General features: G+C 43.1%; 2 protein-coding genes across 3 annotated transcripts; one reads left to right on the plus strand and one right to left on the minus strand.

Annotated features, from left to right (window-relative positions):
- Positions 1-3,481: 3,481 nt before the first annotated feature.
- On the minus strand, positions 3,482-13,312 carry LOC121927927 (RNA-binding protein 12B-like). 2 transcript variants are annotated; one of them, XM_042461976.1, is made up of 3 exons: positions 13,220-13,312; positions 7,641-7,685; positions 3,482-7,031 (listed from the first exon to the last, which is right to left on the minus strand). In XM_042461976.1, exon 3 carries the CDS (start codon positions 7,001-7,003, stop codon positions 4,547-4,549), a length of 2,457 nt encoding a protein of 818 aa, XP_042317910.1. In that variant the 5' UTR covers positions 7,004-7,031; positions 7,641-7,685; positions 13,220-13,312; the 3' UTR covers positions 3,482-4,546. The 2 variants fall into 2 exon arrangements, with proteins under 2 accessions (XP_042317910.1, XP_042317909.1); XM_042461975.1 differs by lacking the exon at positions 13,220-13,312 and adding an exon at positions 12,075-12,663.
- Positions 13,313-13,584: 272 nt separating this feature from the next.
- LOC121929144 (meckelin-like) lies at positions 13,585-22,246 on the plus strand. Its single transcript, XM_042464455.1, has 5 exons — positions 13,585-13,788; positions 15,285-15,370; positions 15,480-15,573; positions 17,439-17,538; positions 22,192-22,246. The coding sequence occupies exons 1-5, from the start codon at positions 13,593-13,595 to the stop codon at positions 22,244-22,246; spliced, it is 531 nt and encodes a 176-aa protein (XP_042320389.1). The 5' UTR covers positions 13,585-13,592.
- The last annotated feature ends 2,116 nt before the right edge of the window (positions 22,247-24,362 follow it).

A 24,362-nucleotide genomic window follows, 5' to 3' on the forward strand; every position in this document is an offset into this window, starting at 1 on the left:
GAAAGTAATTCTATCAAATGTTATTAATACCTTTATGCATGCAACAGTTTGTGTACCTTGGAACATCAGAAATCAAAAGTGTCACTATCTCAGCCACTCATGAAAAATGTTTTTATTTTTGGAATGTTTTGAATTTTGGAATTGGATAAGGGGAACTCATCCTGTATATGCACTTTGCTTAGCTGTCTTCTCCCAATAAACACAGCAGCCTGACCAATAAAACAAGTGAACACTGCCTACAAACTCTTCTTGCGTACCTGCACTGCCCCACTGTGCAGTTCTGTGCCTTCTTGTAACAAGCCTGAGAAGGGAGAGAGATGGTAGATTTGGCTCCTTTCCAAGCAAGCAAAGATGCCAACTAAAAGCCAGTCACTGTTAGCTTGCCTGAGCAATACAACACTAAGGAATAGGACTGGTGCTCAATCCTGAGTGCCATGTGCCTGAGAGAATCTAGGTAAGTAAAAGCAGAGGTGGCATGTCTGCACACGTTTTCTTGGGGGACAGTTGAAAGATACAGAACAGTTCCAGCTGCTGCTGCATGTGCAAAAAACAAAGGCAAACCAGTGTAGGCAACGGTTGCTCGCTGTAGTCTCTTCTGCTGCAAGTGGCAGACACTATCTATGGTCTCTCATTTGTGCTCTTTTTCTAGGTACCTTTGTGGTGAGGATTTAGTCTGCTGAGGAGAGCAAGGGGGAAAGACAGTGGAGATCCCATCCAAGGCAAGCTGCCAAAAGCCTCGCAAAACCTAGAATTGGCCCTGCCATCCCAATCAACTTTACCTTTCATAGGGTTGTTTCTCAGCTCCTGACTTTTTACAATGCTGTGGAGCAACCATTCATCATACTAAAATGTTGGCAGGAAAGAAGGAGGATGTTTCTGAGGACTGTCTTCAACAATAATAACACTAAGTTTAATTATTCCTTTTTATCATCACTTTTCCCAAAAATAATAATCGACCTTATTTCCACCCAGTTTATACAACCCCCTTCAGTCATGTTCACTCTTTCATACATGCATACTTGACCCTCAGAGCTACCCTATGCAGTGCATTAGACTAAGAGAATGTGGTTGTCATCCAATAGACACTGGAGGCTCCATTCATAGGAGAATTGTACACATAGAAGAGGTCCCTCCATAATGGGACATAAGATTGGATGCAATCCTATATATCTGATCTATGTATAAGAAATGCAATAAATATGTACTTTGCTGAAATTGAGGAGTATAATGTCTGTAGCTATTCTGCCATTGCATCTCATTCAAGTAGAATAAACAACTGCATCATGAAATCAGTAACAAAAACACAGTAACAGACAAAAATGACAGTCTTGGCAGAACCTGCATGTTTACTCCTAACAATAAGCCTGGCCTCTCAGGAGTCAGTACTCCCAACAATGGCTAAGAAAGTCACCGATCTTTCATTCATTGCTTCCTTCTTGTTTTGTCCAAACCTGACATTCTGGCTTATCAGGGGAGAGACAAGCCAGACTGCCAGATGATATGCAGACAATTGTTAGGCCTTTACTGGGTATAGCAACAATCAATCACTCATTCACTGTGCACACCACTGCATCTCTAGTGGTGTCCACAGTTCACTTATTGTGTCCAAACACAACCGTTATGTTGTTTTTACAATGTCTAATCACTTGGCCTGTCTACTTCAACATGGTGGCTGTAGCCTTTCCTTGCCCTCTGAAGTCAATTAAATCAGAGCAACCAAATCTGGTGTCCCCCATAATGTTGTGTCTGAACAGAACTGTTACGTTGTTTTACAGTCTAATCACTTGGCCTGTCTAGTTCAACATGGTATAATCTGATTGGAATACTGTTCAGTATTTTAGGTTGAAGTCTTTCCTTGCCTTCTGAAGTCAGTCAGTAAGGACAATTGAACCTGGTGTCCCCCATAAGGTTTGGAGTATAATTCCTGTAAGCCCCAAGCAGTACAGACAAAGATCCTGTGAGTTATAGTCCAAAGCACCAAGCTTCCAACAACCCAGAAAATGTCTGTGATTCAACCGTAGGATCTTCTTCACACAAAGGAAATTTCCTGTGTCCCAACTATATTCCCTCCACACAAATCATGCTATGATACTTTTGTTCCAAATACAGCCTGCAGTGTTAAAAGAGACAGCACAACTTCCGTTGTTATACAATTAAAAGTAGCCTTTCAATTTTTAGCATGATTTGTGTAGCATAAGTGCTGGAATTAAGAACACCATCCATGTGAGCACTGCACTCCCATGGTTACATGGGGAGCCACCTGTTTCCCATTCCATTTGCAGCTCTTCATGCCATGTATCACTGCAGACAGTTGCTAACCTCTAGCCGTGTTTCCAATATCCACAAGAGACTGTGATGAGAAGGATGGCAATGAAGGAAAACCAATGAATGCACAGAAACCTGAATTGGTTGTTGTTAATTGCTGTCAGCATTGATTCATGGCAACACCATGAACGAGAGACCTCCAAATTATCGTATCATCAATCGCCCTGCTCAGAACTTGCAGACTGTGGCTTCCTTGATTGAGTCAATCCATCTGGCATGTGTCCTTAATCTTATAGAGCTACTGTTTACACTTTACCAATCATTATCTTTTCTCATGAGTCAAGTCTTCCCACGATATTATGGCCAAAATATAAAAGCCTCAACTTAGTCATCATGACTTCTTGGGAAACCTCAGGTTTGATTTCCTCTAGGAACCATTTGTTTGTCTTTTTAGCAGTCCACTGTATCCGCTGAACTTTCCTTCAGCACCCCATCTGAAATATATTTATTCTCTTCATATCCGTTTTCTTTACTGTCCAGCTTTCATCATCATACATAGAAATGGGGAATATGATGGCATGAACAATCCTAACTTTAGAATTCAAGAATATATCTTTACACCTCAGGATCCTGTTTCATTCTTTCATAGCTGCCCTTCCTAGTCCTAGCCTTCTTCTCATTTCTTGACTTCAGGCTGTATTCTTATCAATGAGTGGCATGGAAAATCTTGAATTATTTCAATGTCTTCATTGTCTGCTTTAAAGTTATGTATGTCATCTGTGGAAATTATTTTTGTTTCCTTAATCATAGACTTAGAAGAGACTACAAGGGCCATCCAGTCCAACCCCCTGCCATGCAGGAAATCTAAATCAAAGCATCCCCGACGGCCATCCAGTCTCTGTTTAAAAACCTCCAAAGAGACTCCACTATTTTCCAAGGGAGTGTGTTCCACTGTCGAACAGCTTACTATCAGGAATTTTTTCCTAATGTTTAGGTGGAATTTCTTTTTCTTTAGCTTGCATCCATTGCTCTGTGTCCTAGTCTTTGGAGCAGCAGAAAACAAGCTTGCTCCCTCCTCAATATGACACTCTTTCAGACACTTAAACAGAGATATCTTATCACCTCTTAACTTTCTCTTCTCCAGGCTAAACATATCCAGTTCTCTACGTTCCTCCTCATAAGGCATGGTTTCCAGACCATTCACCATTTTAGTCACCCTCCTCAGGACATGCTCCAGCTTGTCAACATCCTTTTTGAATTGTGGTGCCCAGAATTGGACACAGTATTCCTGGTGAGGCCTGAGCAAAGCATGGTTCAACTGTAGAGATGACTTTGCATTTTCTTCCTTGACTTTCTTCAGTAATCGTTCCAAGTCTTGTCTATTTTCTGCCAGTAAGAATACTGTACCAATCAGGTGCTTAAAAATACGATTGGGGGAAAAAAATCAAATTCCTGTTGCATAGCTCCCAAGTCTTTTATATACTTTCACACACTACTAAAATTCTTCTCCTGGTACTTCCATCTCCATTAATCCTTTCTGTATAGCTCTTAATAGTTTATTCTATGCTAGTTGATAAAAACACTCAATTTGATTTCTCAAAGCAACTACATTTTGGAATGATGTTTCTGGTCATACACTAACCTGAGTGTTTGAATTCCACAAAATAAATGTACACGGAGCAAAGAATAATTCCTCGTATGCTATCTTCCAATGCATTTCTGCTTTTGTGGGGTATATTATGTAAGCACTACAGGGGCAAATATGGGATAAACTGAGTGTCAAAAAGGAACCCTGGTTCTTGAGATTTCAGACAGTACCAGCTAAAAACAAGCAACGCATAAATACTCATATTTCACTTTATGTATTTTTATTTTAAAAGAAATGCTAAGCTGACATGAAGAAAGTATTCAGAGTACTACTGATCATAACAATGGGCAAGAATCCATGGAAATTGTGGGTCTTGTTAATATATACAGGAGGACACAACTCCTACCTTTGAAAGTTCAGTTGTACTAAATCAACACAGACAAGTTAAAAGTATACATGCAGCTATGGTATGAAAAACAAAAGTAATATTTTTATGAACTGCCAAGGTGATCCAATGTTGTCCATAAAACTGCCAAGGTGATCCAATGTTGTCCAACCCCACCCAAAAATCCCCTAAATTTTAAAATCAATCAAAAATATTTACAAACAGTATACTTCTTCCCATAGGGGAATCTCATTTTTCTATGTTGACATTATAGGTTTCTTCAATATGCCTCATAGGCATCTTCTCAGCTATAGCAAGCTTAACCTAATTTTGCGTGAGCCAATTGGCCTGTCGTTCAGTTCCTTAATAGCTGCCATGGCTTCACTGTAATTTACCAGGGCAACAACAGCTTCACCAGAAGACATTCCATATTTGTTGTGTTGGAAAGAAAGAGATTCCGGTATAATCTTGTAGCCATGGAAAAAATCCAGAATTTCATTAGGTGATGCTCGAAATGGTAGATTCTTTAATTTAATCAGTGTGGCCCGATCTGTCCCACCACTGAAATTAGAGTCTGGCATAAAACGTCCATGTGGAAAATGTCCACGAATATCTTCATCAAACTCTGTAAAGGGGGCAAGGTCTCTAAAACGATCAGGTGAAGAGATAAAATCACCAGACATGTGTCTAGAATTAGATGGATGCTTTAGTTTCCCTTGGACAGATAGCCCTTGTGAACCACCCTGGTAAACATGTTGACCTTTTTGGTATGTATGGCGATGGTTCTGCATTTTTTCATCCGACACTGATGAAACATTAACTCCAAACTCTTGCATTTGCGCCTCAGATATACATCTCAGGAGTACCTCTGTACCCCAAAAATGCTGAAGATTTAAGCTTTCTGCTTTCCGGGCTTCACCTTCACTTCTAAATTTAACCAATGCTTCTCCCAGTCCAATTCCTTTCTCATCATAAAGCAAATGAATACCATTCTCATAAATATTAAATCCTGCAAAAAACTTCTGCACTTCAGCTTTTGTCACATCATATGGCAACTTCCTTACATATATACATGTTTTTGGGCCAGAATATCCATCCCAATCACTTTTCTCCTTGACATGGTGATCTCTTTCTGGGGATCTATTGGATTCAGAAAATCCAGGAAGCTGCAATACTGCTGTTTTGGAAATGGGGTAAAGTAAAATTTGTCGTCCATGAAGATCATGCTTGTGATAGCCTAGTGCACAATTATACTCTCGCATTGAGCTGAACATCACAATCGCATCCTTGTTTGTTTCATTTTCGTATGACTTCAGGAATGTTATCTGGCTGCTAGGTACATCTGACCCTTCAAAGAATGCTCTCAAATCTCTCTTCTCAACATGAAGTGGCAGGTTTTTTACATGTATAAAATAGTCCTTGTTATGAGGTGATTGAGAGTAAGGTGAATGAGAGCGTGATGTAACCCTCCTTGGTGGAGACCTTGAATGGCTGTGTGTCATAACTCTCCTTGGAGGTGACCTTGAACGGGTCCGTGGCATGATCCTCCTCACAGGAGACCTTGAACTGGTATGTGGCACAATCCTCCTTCTAGGAGATCTTGAACGAGTATGTGTCATATTTCTCCTTGGAGGAGATATTGATTGAGTGTGTGTCCTAATTCTCCTCAGAGGAGACCTCGAACTGGAATGGGCCACCGTCCTCCTTGGAGGAGATCTTGAACGGGTACGTGCCATAACTCCCATTGGTGGAGACCTTGAACTGGTATGTGAGACAATCCTCCTTGGAGATCTTGAATGAGTATGAGTCATAATTCTCCTTGGAGGAGATCTCGAATGATGACGTGAAATAACAATGCTTGGTGGAGACCTTGAACTGGTACGTGCCACAATCCTCCTTGGAGGAGATAATGAATCAGTATGTGTCACAACTCTCCTTGGAGGAGACCTTGAATGGGTATGCCTTCTTGATAAGTAGTCCGAGTCTCCTCTTGTATTTTCTCTGCTTGAATAAAAACTTGTATTATTCAGATCATGAGCAAAGTGTTCACTACTGAAAGGGGGATCCACTTTTTCCTCTACTCTTCCACCATTCTTAATCCATGTTGCTTCATTAGCACGATGTATTTCTATAAATCTTTTACCCATATACTCCCTATTACGCTGCAACCCTTTTGTTGCATCATTCGGTGTAGCGAATTTTACTATACCAAGTCCATTGTTTAGTCCCTTGGTTTTGAATATAATCACCCCATCCACTTGCAAGCCAGCAAAGAAAGTGAGTACATCATCTTCTGTTGCAGAGTAGGGCATACCACGTAATAATAAGTACAAATTATCTGGCTCAAAGGACTCTTCCCTGGGATGATCATACCTTGAGTTTGGAAGATCATTCCTATTTCTAGAATCATTTGAATGAAAACTGTCTTCATAGCTAGATATACCAATTCTAGAATCTGTCCACTTAGATGCAGCTCTTTCTCTTCCTTTGTGATCAACTCTCTTCCTACCACTTTCTATTATGTTCTGCATTTCTGTCTTGCTGCTGAGAAAGAACTCAATACGTGAATCTTTAATATATCCTCCTGAATAACTCATTGCTTGTCGTGCATCTTCATCTGTTGCAAATATAATAAAAGCTTCTCCCTTTTCTCCTCCAATGATATGTACACCTCCATAAGGAATATTCAGTCCTGAGAAGAAACGCCGAATATCTGAAGAACTCGCAACAACAGGGAGCCCCTGTAAACGGATGACTACAGCCATTCTGATTTCAACCCACAGCAAAAATCACCTGTGAACAAAAAGGTATATATGACAACAAGCCTTAAGTATACTGGAAAAGTGCTATACATCCAAGCTATACCATTTAAAATACAGCTCCTACCTTCATTAAAGTATAGAAAATGGAACAATAACTCCTTCATATGGAATCACAAGAAGCCTATTTAATCTGTAAACTTGCTAACAATTAACAACTCAGTCAAAAGCACTGGACTGTTCTACCAGCCTTCCCAATCATTAAAGCAACAATATCAGTCACTCTATCTACGACAAAATAAATGAGTTTTCACAGCACATGTTATAGTCCATCAGAGATTCTACAAGGAGATTAAACCAGAAGTTAGCTCCTCTTCTGTGCTTTTGCCATCTGATATCAAAAGCTTAGAAATATTTATAACAGGAAAAAATATCTCATACCTCCAGCAACATTGTTGCCTATTAGATTTAAAGACATCTTGCTCTATGAGCAGACCAACCCACCTCATCATGAGGCAAGTTTAGCCATCCTTTCCTCATGGTTTATCCTTTCTCCAACTGTACCTCATCCTTTCCTGCCACAAATTTGGTTGAAAAAGCCATCATCTCAGACAACAGAAGCATGAAGCATCTAGAAGCTTACCTGTTTCTTCTTGGAAGTCTGATAAAGTCTGTGAAATCAACTTAACTGTGGAAAGAAAATGAAACATAATTAATTGCTGAGAAGCAAGTTTACATCTTATGCATCATCGCTGTAGAGCATCCTTAACCATGGTTGGCATTAACAAACACGTGAGAAATACAAATTGGTGGTTTTATGCTAGAATCCACTCCCAATGCAGAAAAGTACACAAAAAGTGAGAAACAATGAGTTTCAGCTGAACGGCATCTTAGCCTACCAAATGTGGAAGATATTATGTTCTTCTGTTAGAAATGACTGCAGAAAGAATTGAAAATAATTTCAGATTATTCATCAACAGATCTAAGTGTTGCTATAATGCCAAAATAAATAAATAAAACCTGAGTATTTATAATCCTTTAAAGATGAAGTCTCCAGTTCTTCTCCTTTTCCTTTCAAAGACAGTGGAACATGGTTTGCCAACACTGAATTGTGCCTTGCAAAGATGATCAAGTTGTAAGAAAAATAAATCCCTAAACCAAAAATCCTAGGAGAAAATGCTGATAATGTCGATTCAGTTTCCCTCACAAATGGTTCTCATCACGCCATGAATCCAGAAAAATTCAGCACAATCTTACAATATCCTTGTAATTCAGAACTAAAGCATACCACAAAACAAAATACCCAATGAACTGACAACACTAGGAAAATATTTCTGTGTTCTCATAAAGTCAGTCATTCCACAAGCTTCAAGAAATATGTAAAACAGACCATAATAGAGAACTGCAGATGAATAATGTGCAAGTTTACCTGGAAATAAATCCCACTGAGTTCACTGGAGCCCATCAAAACCATCTGCCCTCTAATACTTTGTAAAGGATTATTTCAATTTATATGTTCTGCTAAGATAAGTTTGTTTCTCCAAGTCATCTGTGGCTGATGAACAAGACTAAGAAAGCCAGACTGTGAGCCTTGTCACTTCAAACACTACCGTTTTGACAAACTGAAAAACCAACTTGTAACCACAGATAAGACACTATACAATAACACTGTGGATGTTTTCTCAAAGCCTTCCATAGTTTAAAATGTGTAATCTATTTGTTTTCGAGGAGCCCAATCTATATCACACAAAAATAAGTGGCAATATTCCTACTGGTGTTAATACAAAAAACAGACAACAACTGATTATTCACAAATTCAATGCAACAATGTTATCATTTCTAAACTTAACATTATACAAACTTGTAACAGCAAACACTACAAAACTAATTACAACTACTGTATTCTAAATGCTCTGGGTCGAGATTTTCTACAAACGCCACTGATAAAAAACACATCATTCAGGATACAACTATTTCATTTTCCTTATTGAAAAGCTGTATCACGTCTTTCAGTTCCAACTAGTGCCTCCAAAAGAGTTACGCCCATAGCATGCATACAAGGCAATGTTTTTATATCTTTGTTGTTGTTGTTTGTATCCCTTTTGAGACCAAAAACAGCAAGATACAAGATTAGCCATCAGTGGTAAAAACGTGAAACATCAAATGAGTTGTCGAAGCTGGAATCCTATACCCACATACTTGGAAGTAAGTCTCATTGAACTCAACAGGACTTGTGAGTAGACATAGAATAGAATCATAGTTGTGGGACAGATCGCCCGAAAAGGGTGGCCTGCAGGCGGCCTAATTTCCTCCGGAGGAAAAACAGGGTTCTTTTTGTGCTGCAGGGGTGGCGTAACAAGCGCACCACTGCTGCACTCGTTACATAAGCGCCACACGGCACTTACGTAACAATGGTGGCGCACGTGTACACAGGGTGGCGCCATTGTTATGCCACCTGCCCGTACTAGGGTTATGTACCGTGTGGTCCCTCACCCTAGAATCATCACCGGTACGCTGCTTGTTGGCGGTATGTACCATGCCATAGAGTTGGAAGAGACCCCAAGTCGAACCCCATTCTGCCATGCAGGAACTCATAATCAAAGTACCACCAACAGATAGCCATCCAGCCTCTGTTTAAAAACCTCCAAAGGAGGAGACTCCATCACTTTCTGAGGGAGTGTGTTCCACTGTCAAACAGCCCTTACTGCCAATAACCTTTTCCTAATGTTGAGATGGAATGGGCCCTTCGCCCCTCGGAACAGGGGCCTCTTTCTGAGGAGGATTCAGGGCTGGAAAGCGTTTGGAATCGCTGCTCTGGGGATGCATTGCTTCCTGCCTTCATTTGTCTTGGGTCCCCTTCTGTTCTCTCTATACACACTGTCTCTAGGTAAACTCATCAGTTCTTTTGGTTTCTCTTGTCATCTGTACGCCGACGACACTCAGCTGTATCTCTCCACCCCTGACCTTTTGACGGGGCTTGAACAGCAAGTTTCTTCTTGTCTGACTGCCATCTCTCAGTGGATGCGGCTTCGGCGTTTGAAGCTCAACATGTCTAAGACTGAGCTTCTCATCTTTCCACCTAAACCCACCCTTCATTATTCCTTTTCTGTTTCTGTTGATGACACTTCTATTCAACCGGTTCATCAAGCCCGCAGACTTGGCTTCATTTTTTACTCTTCTCTGTCATTTATTCCCCAGATCCAGGCCACCGCCAAGGCCTGTAGATTCTTTCTCCACAACATTGACAAGATCCGTCCATTCCTCTCAGCCTCTACTGCCAAAACTCTGGTCCATGCCCTAGTGGTTTCACGACTAGATTATTGTAACCTCCTTCTGACAGGGCTTCCTCTTTCACACCTCCATCCTTTAATCTCTGTCCAGTATTCAGCTGCCCGTATTGTCACATCCGCTCGCTGCTTTGACCATGTTTCTCCTCTTTTATCCTCCCTTCATTGGCTCCCCTTCCCCTTCCGCATCCAGTACAAGCTTTTGTTACTGACTTTCAAAGCCCTCCATGGGTTGGCCCCTCCTTACTTATCTGACCTTCTTTCTCCTTACATTCCTACTCACACCCTCCGCTGTGGTAGTCAGGGTCTCCTGTCACAATGTAGGACTACCACTGCCCCCTCCCGAATTCGTCCCTTCTCGCTTGCTGCCCCTTACTCCTGGAACCTTCTTCCACCACATGCACACATCATCACTTCTCTGCCCAGTTTCAAAACTGAATTAAAAACTATATTGTTTAGAGAAGCATTCCCAGAGGCGAGCCCCTCTCTGACCCAGGAAGCCTCCTTTTAAGCATCCATTAAGAAGCCAAGCCCTTCCTCCAGTCCATCTGCCTTGGTCCAGGCCTCGGAGGTGGAAAAGATCTGCTGGACCTGATCCTATTCCCCACCACCACTCCCTTCTCCTCTTGTGTCGTGTCTTTTTAGATTGTAAGCCTGAGGGCAGGGAACCGTCTGACTAAAAGTTGGTATGTACAGCGCTGTGTAAATTTATAGCACTTTACAAATAAAGGTTAATAATAATAATAATTTGCCCCTTGGAACAGGAGTCTCAGCTTTTGCTTCCTCTTTGTCTCTGGGGATCCCTGTTCTGGAGAGGTATTCCTTCCTATTTTCAAACAGCATCAGGACTGGGCAAAATAACAAGCAGAATCCCCCCCCCCCATTTTCTCCTCCAGTCCCTTCTTAGAGTTTCAAGTGCTGTTTCAGTTTGGTCAAGGGGAGTAAGTGTCACGGTACAGTCAGCCCTCCTTATCCACAGATTCAAACAGCCACAGTTTTAAATTCCAAATAGCAAACCTCGATTTCCCCATTTTATATAAACATTTTGCTGTGCTCCTGTCTTTATTGGGACTTGAGCATCCGCGGATTTTGCTCTCCACCGAGAGTCCTGAAACCAAGGGCCAGTCAGGCCTTGCCTGAAAGGCAGCCTCCTAGTCCTGGGCTCCGCAATTCAAGGAGGATCTTGAGAAGCTGGAGCACAGCCAGAGGCAGACTGGGGCCTCTGCGGTCTCTTCCATCTCTATGGCCAAAATATGCTTCACGAGGAGAGACTCAGGGAGCGGGGGGTCTTTAGCCTGGAGAAGAGACGGTTAAGAGCTGATATGAAAGCGCTGTTAAGTAATTGAAGGGGTGTCATATTGAGAAGGGAGCGAGCTTGTTTTCTGCTGCTCCGGAGACTAGGACCCAATGGAGCAATGGGTTCAAACTAGAGGAAAAGAGATTCCCCTCCCTGGGCTCCGTTCCTCCTAAAGCAGGGCCTCCTCGGGCCCTTTCTGACGAAGGCAGGGGTCCTTGGGTCGAGAGCGGAGCAGAGACCTCTTCTTTCCCAGCGAAGGGCTCCAGGAGCAGGGAAGCCTCGCTGGCGGAACCCGAAGAGATGCTCGGCCTCAGCCCCGCGTCCTCTTCCTGGGCAGCTCCTCCGAAGAGGCCCGCCTCCACGATCCAGGCGCCCAAGGGCCCTCCTCCTCCTCGGACCAAGCCTGGCTCACGCGGGGCCCTCCCAGCCTCCCTCCCGAAGGAGCCCCGGCCACACTCCTCCGGCCGCCCTCGCCAGCCTCCCCCAGACTAACCGGGCCTCCGCGGAGCCCCGCCGCTCAGGGGCTGCTCCTCGGCCGGAGAGGGAGGAGCGGCCGGGGGTCCTCTCTAGGTCGCTAGGCCTGCGGATGCCACCATCAGGGTCCGCCGCTTCCTTTCTTCTCAGCGACAGCAACGGCCGAGGGTCACAAAATGGCCGCCTCGCTCCCCTCCGAACCCCCGAGGCTGCCCCCCTCGACTTCGAGGCCGCGCATGCGCACAAGGACGACCCTCCAGTAACGGCCGGAAGAGCAGGGGAAGGCTGAGAGAGAGAGAGAAAGCAGCGAGACCGGAAGTTAAGACTCCCCATTTAATCTATTGGAACTGCTGGTAGCCTGGGCGCATGCGCAGAGAGAAAAGGACCTGTACATCCGCGCATCTGCAAAAGTGGTCCCCAAACTGTGCCCTTTTAAGAGATTTAGGACCCTCCTCTTGGCCAACATGGCTGAGGCTTTGCTGGGAGACTAAGTCCAAACAAATCTCTTGAGGGGCACAGTTTGGGGACCTCTGATCCACATTGTACAGCCAGGGGTCGGCCATTTGACAAATGCAAACAGGAACCCATCAGTGGTACCTTTATCGGCCAACCGAAATGCGCAATGTACTTGTTGCAAGCTTCCAGAGCTCCGTGGGCTTCTTCATCGGGCAAGATGTTACAAGCCAAATGGGAAGGAAAACAGTTGGGGCTGTGAGCCAGATGCCTGGCTGTTGTTTCAGTCCGTAGTAAAAAGCTATGCAAGGGAGGATACCACCTGAGCCTGCCTGCAAAAGGCATCCTCCTCCTCCTCATAGCATCTTTACTAAGGACTGGAACAACAGGCAGGCATCTGACTCACAGCCCCAGTTGCTTTTCCCCTTCCGTTGGTTTGTAACATCTTGCCCGATGAAGAAGCCCACGGAGCCTCTTCGAAAGCTTGCAGCAAGTATGTTGTGGATTTCTGTTGGCCGATAAAGGTCTCACTGATGGGTTTCTGTTTGCATCTGAGGAAGTTCACTGGACTCTGGGGAAGCCCACGCTGCCGACTTCTTTCTTCATTCCACTTCCTTTACATCCCATTCTCAAAGGCGCTACAGGAGCTCTCCACAGGCGCATTGCAGAGGCTGCCGCGTCGGTCGGCCACAGACCGTTGCTGTTTCGTGCCTTACTCCAGCCGTTTCCGCCTTCTGCTTTTCTGGGCAGGTCCCTCCAGCGCCGTCCTCTGAGGCTGAGAGAGTGTGCCTTCCCCTGTGTCTCCCTGAACAGAGTAGAAAACAGAGTCCTTTCTGGGAGGGATCAATTTATTTCGCCCAACGCAGAAGTCCCCTTCCCAGGCGTAGCTTCATACACATTCTCTGGGGTTTGGGACACAGTAAGACGACAGCCATCTTCTCCATTGGACGAGAGAGGGAGTTCCAGCGCGCGTTTCAAGCGTCACTTTTATGACCCTCGCGGCGCCCCGTAGTAGTCCTCAGCTTCAGAGCAGTCCGCCATTTCACGCGCCGCCGAGAGCCGGGTGGGCGTGGCCTCGGTAGCCATGGCGACGCGGAGGCGCTGGATGCTGGGCCTGGCCTTGCTCCTGCTCCCTTCGAGCCGCGCCGCTGGGCCTTCGGGCGGCCCAGGCTTCCTCCTTCCCCTCCGGCAGCCTCGAGGCTGCGGCCCGACCCAGTACTTCGATATCGGAAGCCTCTCCTGCGGAGAGTGCGGGGCTTCCCAGAGGAAAAGCAGGCAGGGTGAGGAGGAGGAGGAGGAAGCCATAGGGGAGGCTGGGGAAGCTATGGCTGCATCCACACTGGAGAAATAACCCGGTTTGGAAGCGCTTTAACTCTTTGTCTGGCTCTTTGCTCTGGAAATAATCCAGTTTGAGACCGCTTTAACTGAGAAAAGGTGGGATATGAATAACGTTGGCTTTGATGATGATGATGGCTGGAGTAAATCACAGTCCAAAACCACACTGCAGAAATAATCCACTTTGAGACCGCTTTAATTGTCCTGGCTCAGTGCAAGGGAATACTGGGAATCATTGTAGTATTTTGTGGCACCAGAGCTCTCTCTGACAGAGAAGGCTAAACGTCTCACAAAACTACAGTTCCCAGAATTCCCTGGCATTGAGCCAGGACAGTTAAAACGGTCTCAAACTGGAACATGTCTGCAGTGTGATTGCTCATTCCAACCACCGTCATCAAGATCAACTTTATATCTTTTTCCCAGTTAAACTGGTCTCAAAGTGGATTATTTCTACGTTTTGGACCACAGGTGATGGAACAGAAGTAGTATTTATCCCATTTGCAGATGACACCAAATGGAGGGAGGGTAGCGAGTTGCCCAGAGAACAGGATCAGGATGCAGAATGACCTGGACAAACTGGAGAGCTGGGCTAAAACTATCAAAATGTGTGTCAACAGAGAAAAATGTAAGGCGCAGTGTCTACACAGGAAAAAATGAAATGCACAAATACAGATGATACCTGGATTGAAAGCATAGTAAGAAGGAGAGACAATGGAGATACTATCAAAGCCACTTTGATAGCCTTTAGAGCTGAAGGGCGGGGTATGAATACCATAGATAATGTTGCCACAAAAGCCTTGCCAAACCTAGAACTGGCCCTGCCATCACCTTTCCTAGGGTTGCCTTTTCAGCTTCTGTTTTCAATGCCATGGAGCAACAATTCATCAGACTAAAATGTTGGCAGGAGAGAAGGAGGGTGTTTGTGAGGGCTGTCTTCAACAGTAATAAGCTTAATTATTCCTTTTTATCATAATCACTTTTTGAAACAAATCTACCTTTCCTCCAACAAGCATATACACTCCCTTTCAGTCCTGTTCACTCATTCATCACCAACTGCTTAAATGACAAGGATGATAAGAAATCTGGAGGTCCTTTGAACAACTGTGAGAATCAATACACAGAAGGTCTTTTAAGACTACTATTATACTATCTGCATCCACACTGCTGAACTAATCCATCTTGACACCACTTTAACTGACATGGCTCCATGTTATGGGATTCTGGGACATGTAGTTTTGTGAGACATTTAGTCAACTGTCAGAGAGCTCTGGTGCCACAACAACCAACAGTTCCCATAATTTCCTAGCATTGAGCCACAGCAGTTAAAGTGGTGTCAGACTGCTTAATTTCTGCATTGGGAATGCAGACAAAGAAACAGTATTGTTGGAACAAACTTGGTTTAATGTGTATCTGTTGATACAAGTTCTTCTGTTCTTTTCAGATACATCTTGTGAATGTCAACCAGGATTCAAGATAATTTCTAATAATGGTGGATCTATTACTTGTGAAAAATGTCCAGACGATGCGGTAACTGTCCTGTGGCTAATAATTACAAATAGTTTCAGCTACAAGCAGATTAATATTGCCTTTCCCCACTTATTATAGCGAATTTTCAATGTTTTAATTTTTTGTTTAGAGCGGAGTTACTCAAGATGGATGGGACTGCATTGCTTGCCCTTATGAATTAACTGCTGAAGGAAAATGTAAATGCCCCCTTAATGAGATTTTAGGTAAGAATTTGGTGAAGCCACTTCTTTGGATAAAGTCTGATTTTTTTCCAACAGAGAAGTCTATTGAACATATTATGTGAGTTCTTTCCAATTTTCAGTTCACAGGAAAGTTATACACATAGAAGAGGTCCCTCCGTCATTACATGTAATCATATATGTTGGATCTGTGTATAAGACATGTAACAAATATGTATGTTACCTTGCTGAATTTGAGGAGTATAATGTCTGTAACTATTCTGCCGTTGGCTATCATTCAGATAGAATGAAAAATTGCATCATTTTCTTTTCTAGTGAGTCATGTCTTCTCATGATATGGCAAAAATGCAACAACCTCAGCTTAGTCGTCATGGCTTCTTGGGAGAGCTCAAGTTTGATTTGCTCAAGGACCCATTTATTTGTTGTTTTAGCAGTCCACAGTATCCACAAACTTCTTCTAGCAACCCATCTCAAATAAGCCTATACAGGCTGGCACAAAATGTGGGTGAAGCCAGGGCACAGAGTCCGCATGCTGGATGCCCTAGCCCTGCCCCCAGGGCACCATTTTGGCGCATGCTGGTCTACACGGTGCATGCCATGATGATGTGACTCTGGCGCTGCATCTACACAATGGCGCCCCTTGGAGAGTGCAAAAAGCAGCTGCTTTTTTGTGCTTCCTTTTTGCGCTCTCTGGAGGCCAGATCAGGGTCGCAGTGTGCGGTTGCCACAGCCACAGTCTGGGCAGTAAACGGGCAGCTGCATGGCGCCCATCTGTACAGCCCCTCTGTTGCTATCTGCTTTCATCACTGTCCAGCTTTCACAGCCATACATAGAAATGTGAAATATGATGGCATGAACAATACTAACCCTAGTATTCAATGATATATCTTTACACTTCAGAATCTGGTCTAGTTCTTTGATCGCTGCCTTTCTTAGTCCTAGTCTTTTTCTGATTTCTTGACTACAGGTTATATTCTGATTAATGGCTGAGCAAAGTATGGAAAATCTTAAATTATTTCAGTGGGGTGAAATAGGTAGGAAGGAGTGGCCAGAAGCCTCTCCTGGTCCGATTGCCCCAGGACAGCAACAACCACAGACTGCGGTCCCAAGAGCGTCCACTGCAGCTGTCCCTAAGGACCATGGAAAGAAGCGGAAAACATCCGCTCCTTTTTGGGCTGCCTAAGATGGTCCTGGTATGGCTTCAGCATGGTTTGGGGCCATGTGACATCTAAACACCATGCCCGAGAGCATCTGAAAGCTGCCCCCATCTGCCTGTCTGTTTCAGACCAATGTCTTCTTTGTCCACTTTAAAGCTATGGAAGTCCTCTGTGGTCATTATTTTTGTTTCCTTAATGTTCATCTATAGATTTGCTTTTGCTATTTCCTCCTCGATTTTCTTCAGTAATTGTTCCAAGTCTTTGCTATTTTCTGCTTGTAGTATAATGTCATTTGTATTTTGTTGGTGGTCCTGCCTCCAGTTTTCAGGTCTCCTTCCTCTGACTCTAATCCTGCTTTACGTATTATTTGTTCAGCATACAAGTTAAACAGATAGGGAGATAGGAAAGAACATAGAGAAGTGGAATGGTTTCCAATGGTTTCTTAGGCCTCTTAACCTAAGTATAGGTTATGCATCAAGCCAATCAAATGTTGTGGCACATTCATTTCTTTAAGATTGATCCATAGTTCTTCATGATCTATACAGTCAGATGCTTTGCTATAATCTATAATGCATAGCCAGTCTTGAATGGTTCTTTTCAAGTATTATTCAGCAAAAACTGGATTGTCTAGATCTGTTCTTCTGAAGTACTGTGTTTGTACATACCTCTTTCTGCACAAATGTAATGTGATACAGAAGTGCATGTTGGCATTTTTTCATATTTTTTTAACAGTGGAAAGAAACACTAATGGTGCCTTATTGAAAACTGCATTGTGTGTTCAGTGTGATGGAATGGAACCGTCATTTGCTGCTCCAAAACCATTAAGTAACAGGTAAGGGTGTTTGGAGGATTATTGTGTAGCATTAGACATGGTAAAATGATTAACATTTCTTATGCATTCCCTATAAAATGTGTGAAACTGGAAGTAAGAATAGTTGATGTTGTTATGTGCCTTCAAGTCATTTCTGATTTAGGGTAAGCTGTCAAGACTGCCCTCAGTGAATCAGCCTTTGGTGTTTCAGACAGCAAAAATATTATTCCAATAATTTTAAGTGTCAGTAGGAAGATGCTTGCAGATAGAACTGTCACCATCCAGAAACAATGGCATAAAATTAACACAGTCCCACCCTAACAATTTCACAGTCTTTTCTTTGATTTGTTTACAAATTAAAACATACCTGCCCTTCCAGCCATGCCTGCCCAATCTGCCTGGCCCATCATACACTTTCAGTCTTGTCACTGCTTTCCATTTCCCATGAGAAAGCCCTGATGAAAGAAAACCTCCCCCAGACAGCTGCACATTCTTGTGCCAGGCAACAATCTTCCTTTTGAACCACTACTAAGTGTTTACATCAGCACTATGCCACCTATAATTCCTCAGCAACCTAAGTTATACACTCTAATACTCTTATAATTCGATATTAACTAATATAACAAATTAACACAATGCATACACACAATTTATGACAGATTTGTTTTGATTCTGATATGTAAGGCAAACCTAACATAGGGTTTTCTTGGTAAGATTTGTTCAGAGGGGGTTATCTTTGCCTTCCTCTGAGGGTGAGATCACCCAATGGTTTCCCAGTGGGTTTCCATGGCTGAGCAGGGATTTGAACACTGGTCTCCAGAGTCTTAACCATTACGCTATGGTGGCCCTATACAGGTATTCAAAATGTTATAGCAACAGTTTTAAATTTTGCATAGTACTACTGCTGTGTTGAAAAGGTTACTGGGGTTGTTAAAAAAACATTTTTCCTTGGAAAACCGTTATTTATTTAGCTGTTGAGGGTGTATCAGGTTCATACAGTGCCATTGCTTGATGGTTTAGGCACTACATTTCTGACCTTTTCAAATTGGTAGTCCTGGCATGGGCAACTGGGAATTGCACCATCCGACCCACAGAAGGCTGCACCCAACAATTTTCAGGCAAAAAACCTGCAGCTAATTGCATCAGAAGTCACATCTGGTTGCCCCTTTTAAGCATTTGATATTGTTTTGAAAGAATTTGAGGGGTTTCTGTAGTTTTATAGATGTTTGGCTACACCTTCAGGACTGCAAAATAGGGGATTGCCCTTAATTTCACTTTCTGGGGTAATTGTTTAAAACCTCACCCCATTGGGATATCAGGGCTATGGGGAGATCAGAGAGGTTTGGGGATGCTAGAAAAATAATTTTAATGGGGCCACATGTAGGACACGGGCCATTCTTCCTCTTGCCCATCACTAGTTTTTAATGTTTCAGACATAGTCTCAGACACAGGTTCCAACTTTAGCCAAAAATGTGTCTCAATATCTTAAATTGTACAGTGATTGAAAATGAGATTCTCTAGTTCCCCCAGTTTTTAAGGTATAACATTATTTGATCTAAGTTCATTCAAAGGTGAATGTGAAAGATTTATTTAAATCTCAACAGGTAAACATGAAATCTGATCTATGAGAAAGGAGAATATACAAAAAATTAGAAGAAAATTAATAATTTTCAGAAAATCAATAGTATGATGATTAAACAAAATTTGTAGTGTAGAGCTACTTTGATTAAAGCATAATACAAAGTTGGTTCTTATAAGTCGTACCTCATACAAAATTGGCTATAGTCCAGCCCTCTACTTAGAATCATAGAATTGTAGAGTTGGAAGAGACCACAAGGGCCATCCAGTCCAACCCCCTGCCATGCAGGAAATCTAAATCAAAGCATCCCCGACAGATGGCCATCCAGCCTCTCCTTAAAGATCTCCAAAGAAGGAGACTCCACCACACTCCGAGGGAGTGTGTTCCACTGTCAAACAGTCCTTACTGTCAGGAAGTTCCTCCACAGTACTTAAAACAAACAAGCTTCATTTATATACTGCTTCATACCGCCTAAGCAGTGTCTAAGCGGTTTACAACTGTAAGCTAATTTGCCCTCAACAATCTGGGTACTCATTTTAGCGACCTCGGAAGGATGCAAGCCTGAGTCGAGCTTGAGCCCTTTTGCTGGTCTTGAACTCGCAACCTTATGGTTTTGAGTAAGTGAGTGCAGTACAGGCATTTAACCACTGCGCCACCAGGGCTCCTGTGTGTTGTTCTGTACACTGGGTAGGCCTAAAGATGGAGGATGACAAAATTTATACCTATTCCTGAAAACAGGTTTTGGAAGACCTAGGTGGTGGTTGACTCAGGATGCAAGGTATAGGGCAGCATCTTGGAAAATTAAAATTCAAAAATTAATCCAGGAAGAAATAGAAGAAAAATGCAAAATTAAATAGGGAAGTTCTAGCCTCATCACAACTTTTCTTAAAAATGGAATTAATTAGAAAAGTAGATTTATTCAAAGCTCTCAATAAACAAAAGTATAACATTGGAGAAATTCTGATTGGACAGAGGTGCTGTTTAGAAATAATGGAGATCAGTCAGAGCTGTACAAAGTGATACTTGTATGTGGAAGAGACGGCTTAAACCATGTGAAGTTCTGCGAAGAACTGAACCTTTTCTCTTCTCATTATATAATATAATAATAATAATAATAATAAAACTTTATTTATATACCGCCTTTCCACAGTGATCAAAGCGGTTCACAAGACCATCAATACAATTATACCGTACATCAAATACAAAATAATTAATACCGCGAGTAAATATATAATTAAACAAGCATCCTTAAAATCACGTATCAAAACATTAAATAACATCTGTCAGTCATAAGAGCATCTTTGAACAAGGAATAATTTCTACAGAGAGTCAGGAGGATATGCTGACCGGAAAAGATGGGTCTTTAAGGCTTTCTTAAGGGCATCTAGAGAGGAACTAAGCCTTATCTCCTCTGGGAGCTTATTCCAGTGTATGGGAACTGCTGATGAAAATGCTTTTTGGCGAGTTGATGCCAACCTCGTTTTAGGATTTTCAAATAAGCATTTCCCTGTAGTTCTGAGCGTGCGGGGTGGATTGTATGGGGAGAGGCGTTCCCTCGAGTAACACGAGCCCAAGCCATGTAGGGCTTTATATACATCCAGAACCTCTTCCTGCTCTATATTTTGTCTTTCATGACAATCAAATATTGTTCTGTGTTGGCTGATGGTGGGTCAGGAAAAAAAAGATTATTCCACAACTTACTTTTACTCCCCAGAAACTGTTAGAGAAAAAAGAATCTTTGGGATGGTTGATGTCTCTTGTTACCGGTGGTTCTGAACTGGTACCAACTGGAACAGATGCAGTCTTCTCAGCTACTCAATATCAAAGTAACTTCCACACCGATTTTCACTCAATGAGGGTTTATTAACTTTGTTGCTATTTACACTTTACAGCAGGCTACTATACATCTATACTCTTTCAGAGTCCATGCTAGAGCTTGAATGTGACATCCGTCTTTGTTCTCTCAAACGATCAACCTTCCACCAGTGGACACCTCTTTCCCATGAAGTCACCATACTACACAAGACCATAACAATATACATTGTTATATTATGTCTCCGCACATGTCCTTGAAGACTTGCTCTTCCAGGCCTAACTTTCTGGCCTGCAACAGGAACCATTTTAACCTTACTTAACCATTGACACATCTGAACATTTTCAATCCATTTAGAAATATTTTAACAGAAACACCTATCTTTGTCTTGGAAGAACTGACATGATCCTGGATTTTCATGGTATACTCTGGCACAGAGCCATGAAAAGTATTTAGCATGTAGATTCTTCGTATTAGTTCATATAGTTGGCAGCGGCCTAGACATCATGGTGATGATCTGTCTTCCTTTTCCCTCATTCCAGAATCTAGAGGCCTGGCCAAGAAAAACCTTTGCCCTCTCCAATAGTAGCTGGAATGTTTTAAGATGTTTAGTATATGATTCTTTCTCCCAGTTTTGCTGGATTTTCTCTTAGCCAGTTACTGGGTCATGCAACACATACTTCCAGTAACTACATTACTACTAGTTGTGGGCTATTTCTGACATTGCAGCATTTAATACACTCTAATACTATGAGCACATAATGATACTAGTGTTTGTGAAACATTCAGCTAAATGTTGTCACAGTGGCTATTGCACTTGTTATAAAAACTATTTAACACCATAAAATAGAAAGCTTGATAACTGATTAAACCCTACTAATAATAATTATAATAATAATAAATTTTATTCTACCCCGCCCTTCCATAAATATGATCAAGGTGGCTTACAAAATTTAAAATATACAATACAAGATAAAATTGATCTTATTGATAATTGATATTAATTAATAATTGATATTAATTAAAAAAGAATGTTGTCTTCCAGGCGAGGCCTGTTGTTGCTGGCCTGCCTCTTCCCCCTCCAGATGGTGGTTGGAGGAGGGCTCTTCGTCTTCCAGGCCTGGCCTCTCTCCCCCTCAAGATGGTGGTTGGAGGAGGGCCTCTCGTCTTCCAGGCCTGGCCTCTCTCCCCCTAAGTGGTGGTTGGAGGAGGGCTCTTTTTCTATTTGTTTACTCTCTACAGTAGTTTTCTGACTGTTATGTATTTCATTTTTGTTTTGTAGGTGTTTAAGATGTGAACCAACATTCATCAGTGTAAACAAGTCATGTACTGTCTGAGCCAATATTTAGTAAGTGCAACAACAGAAAGCATGTAAGAGAAATGTTACTATTATCTCATACTGGAAGCTTCAGTTTTCAGTGTTCACCCAATTTTATAAGTTTTTTTTCCCATTTAAATTTCTAGAGTATTCTGATATTACATGAAGCTTTTTCATGGGTCACATACCAAATAGACATTTCTTTGCATAATTCTGGATTCAGCCCTGTGGGTTAAATCTGGAGATTTAATCCAGATACTTCTCTGTGGAGTCCACACTGGAAATAGGAAAGGGGGAATGATTCCCTCCCCCTCAGAAAGATGTTCCAGAATGGAAGTAGTACAGTTGGTCTCTGGGACAAGGGGGGACTTCCTTCTTCATGGAGCTGCAGACTTTATTGCAGGGGGGGAATCATTCAGCTCCAGATATTGTTGGACCCGAACTCCTAGTATTCTTCACCATTGGCTATGCTTGCTAGTTAGCTTAAGTTGCAGCCTGACAACATCTGGAAAGCTGCCACAATTCTCTGCACCTACTGCCTTAAATCTGCAACCTTTCCCTGAACAGAGCCTTTCCAAAAGTGGGAATACTCTGGATTCAGCCTTGGTCCTTTAATTTGAATTTTGTTTTAATTTTTCTTTGCGGTATGGGTTGTAGGGGGTTTTTGTTTCAGGATACTGGAAGTTTTCCTCCAAAAGCAATTGCAACTGTACGGTTTTGGAAACTAGTAAGTCATGGTCAATTATTTGTATGCTGGGTTTTTTTTGCAAAACAATACTGAGGATAGTTCACAAAAGTAAAATAAGTCTGTACCTAACGTAAAAATCTCAGCATGTTAAAAATACCCTGTCATGAAGAGTATACTTGTAGAGTATAATGTACCTCAGTTATCAAATAGATGTGTTCCTGAGCACTACTTCTTTAACAGAATGTTGGGACCAGAAGCAAAAATATATTGAAATAATTATTACTATTTGTATCATTCTCATTGTTATGCATGGTCTCTTCCACACTCTATGATTCTGTGATATCCTGCATTTTCCCAGATTTAGGCTTGCCATACCTGGCTGCAACTGGGAACTTCCCGATTTTGGGGGCCCAGGGTCCCTCCCGGCACGGGTGCAGCCCCCAAAACCGGGAGCCCCCCGGTTGCACGCCTGGGTGCTGCGCCCCTGGCAGACCTCGCGCCCTCCCTCCTCCACCTCGGGGGAGCGGGGAGGAAGAGGAGGTGCAGCGAGCCTGCCTGGGGCGCAGGAGGCGAAGTGGAGGCAGTGCCTCCCGCGCGCCCGTGCCACCTCCTTCCGCCTCTCCCCCAGGCCGCGCGGAGGAGGCGAAGGTGGAAGGAAAGCAGCATCTCCTCGTGTGGGAAGGAGGAGAGGAGGTGGGGGAAGGTGGCGCGGGGGCGCGCGCGGAGGGGGGATTTCCCCGGGATTCCCCCCCCACGAGGCCCTGGATGGGGCTCCGCGATCGCGGAGTCCTCCCAGGCCTGGCTGGGGCTTGGAGGACGCTTCCTCCCAAGCCCCAGCTATGACCTGGATGGGGTCCGCGATCGCGGAGTCCTCCAGGCCTGGCTAGGTGGCTTGGAGGACGCTTCCTGCCAAGCCTCGCCAGGCCCTGGATGGGGCTCGCGATCGGGAGTCCTCCCAGGCCTGGCTGGGGCTTGGAGGACGCTTCCTCCCAAGCCCCAGCTATGCCCTGGATGGGCTCTGCGATCGCGGAATCCTCCAAGGCCTCGCTGGGGCTTGGAGACGCTGTTCCCAGGACCCCGCGAGGCCTTGGACAAGGTTTAAAAAGTAGGACTTTGTTTTTTAATTTCCTGGCCAGGAAAAAACAAACAAAAAAGTCCTACATTTTTAAACCATGTCCTACATTTCCCCGTTTTGGAGGTCCCCAGGGATGGCCAACCCTACTCAGATTGGAAACTCAAGATGGCTTGCACCAGTTTAAACAAAACCTAGCTAAATTCCACACCATAAAAATGTTACAAATGTAAAATAAATAAATAATTTTTCTTTGTATCCCATCTCTCTATCAAAGATAAACTATAAAAACTTAAACAATTTAAAAACAAACCATAAAAAACAACAAATAGACACAGTCCATTCTCAAGCTGAAACAAACAGAGGCCTGTTACA

Source organism: Sceloporus undulatus, chromosome 4 (assembly GCF_019175285.1).
Source record: "Sceloporus undulatus isolate JIND9_A2432 ecotype Alabama chromosome 4, SceUnd_v1.1, whole genome shotgun sequence".
Lineage (NCBI taxonomy): Eukaryota > Metazoa > Chordata > Lepidosauria > Squamata > Phrynosomatidae > Sceloporus > Sceloporus undulatus.

Coding starts and splice junctions, on each gene's coding strand:
- LOC121929144 (XM_042464455.1), top strand. CDS start 13,593: ATGGCGACGCGGAGGCGCTGGATGCTGGGCCTGGCCTTGCTCCTGCTC. Junction 13,789..15,284: donor CCAGAGGAAAAGCAGGCAGG/GTGAGGAGGAGG, acceptor TGTTCTTTTCAG/ATACATCTTGTGAATGTCAA. Junction 17,539..22,191: donor CCAAAACCATTAAGTAACAG/GTAAGGGTGTTT, acceptor TTTGTTTTGTAG/GTGTTTAAGATGTGAACCAA.
- LOC121927927 (XM_042461976.1), bottom strand. CDS start 7,003: ATGGCTGTAGTCATCCGTTTACAGGGGCTCCCTGTTGTTGCGAGTTCT.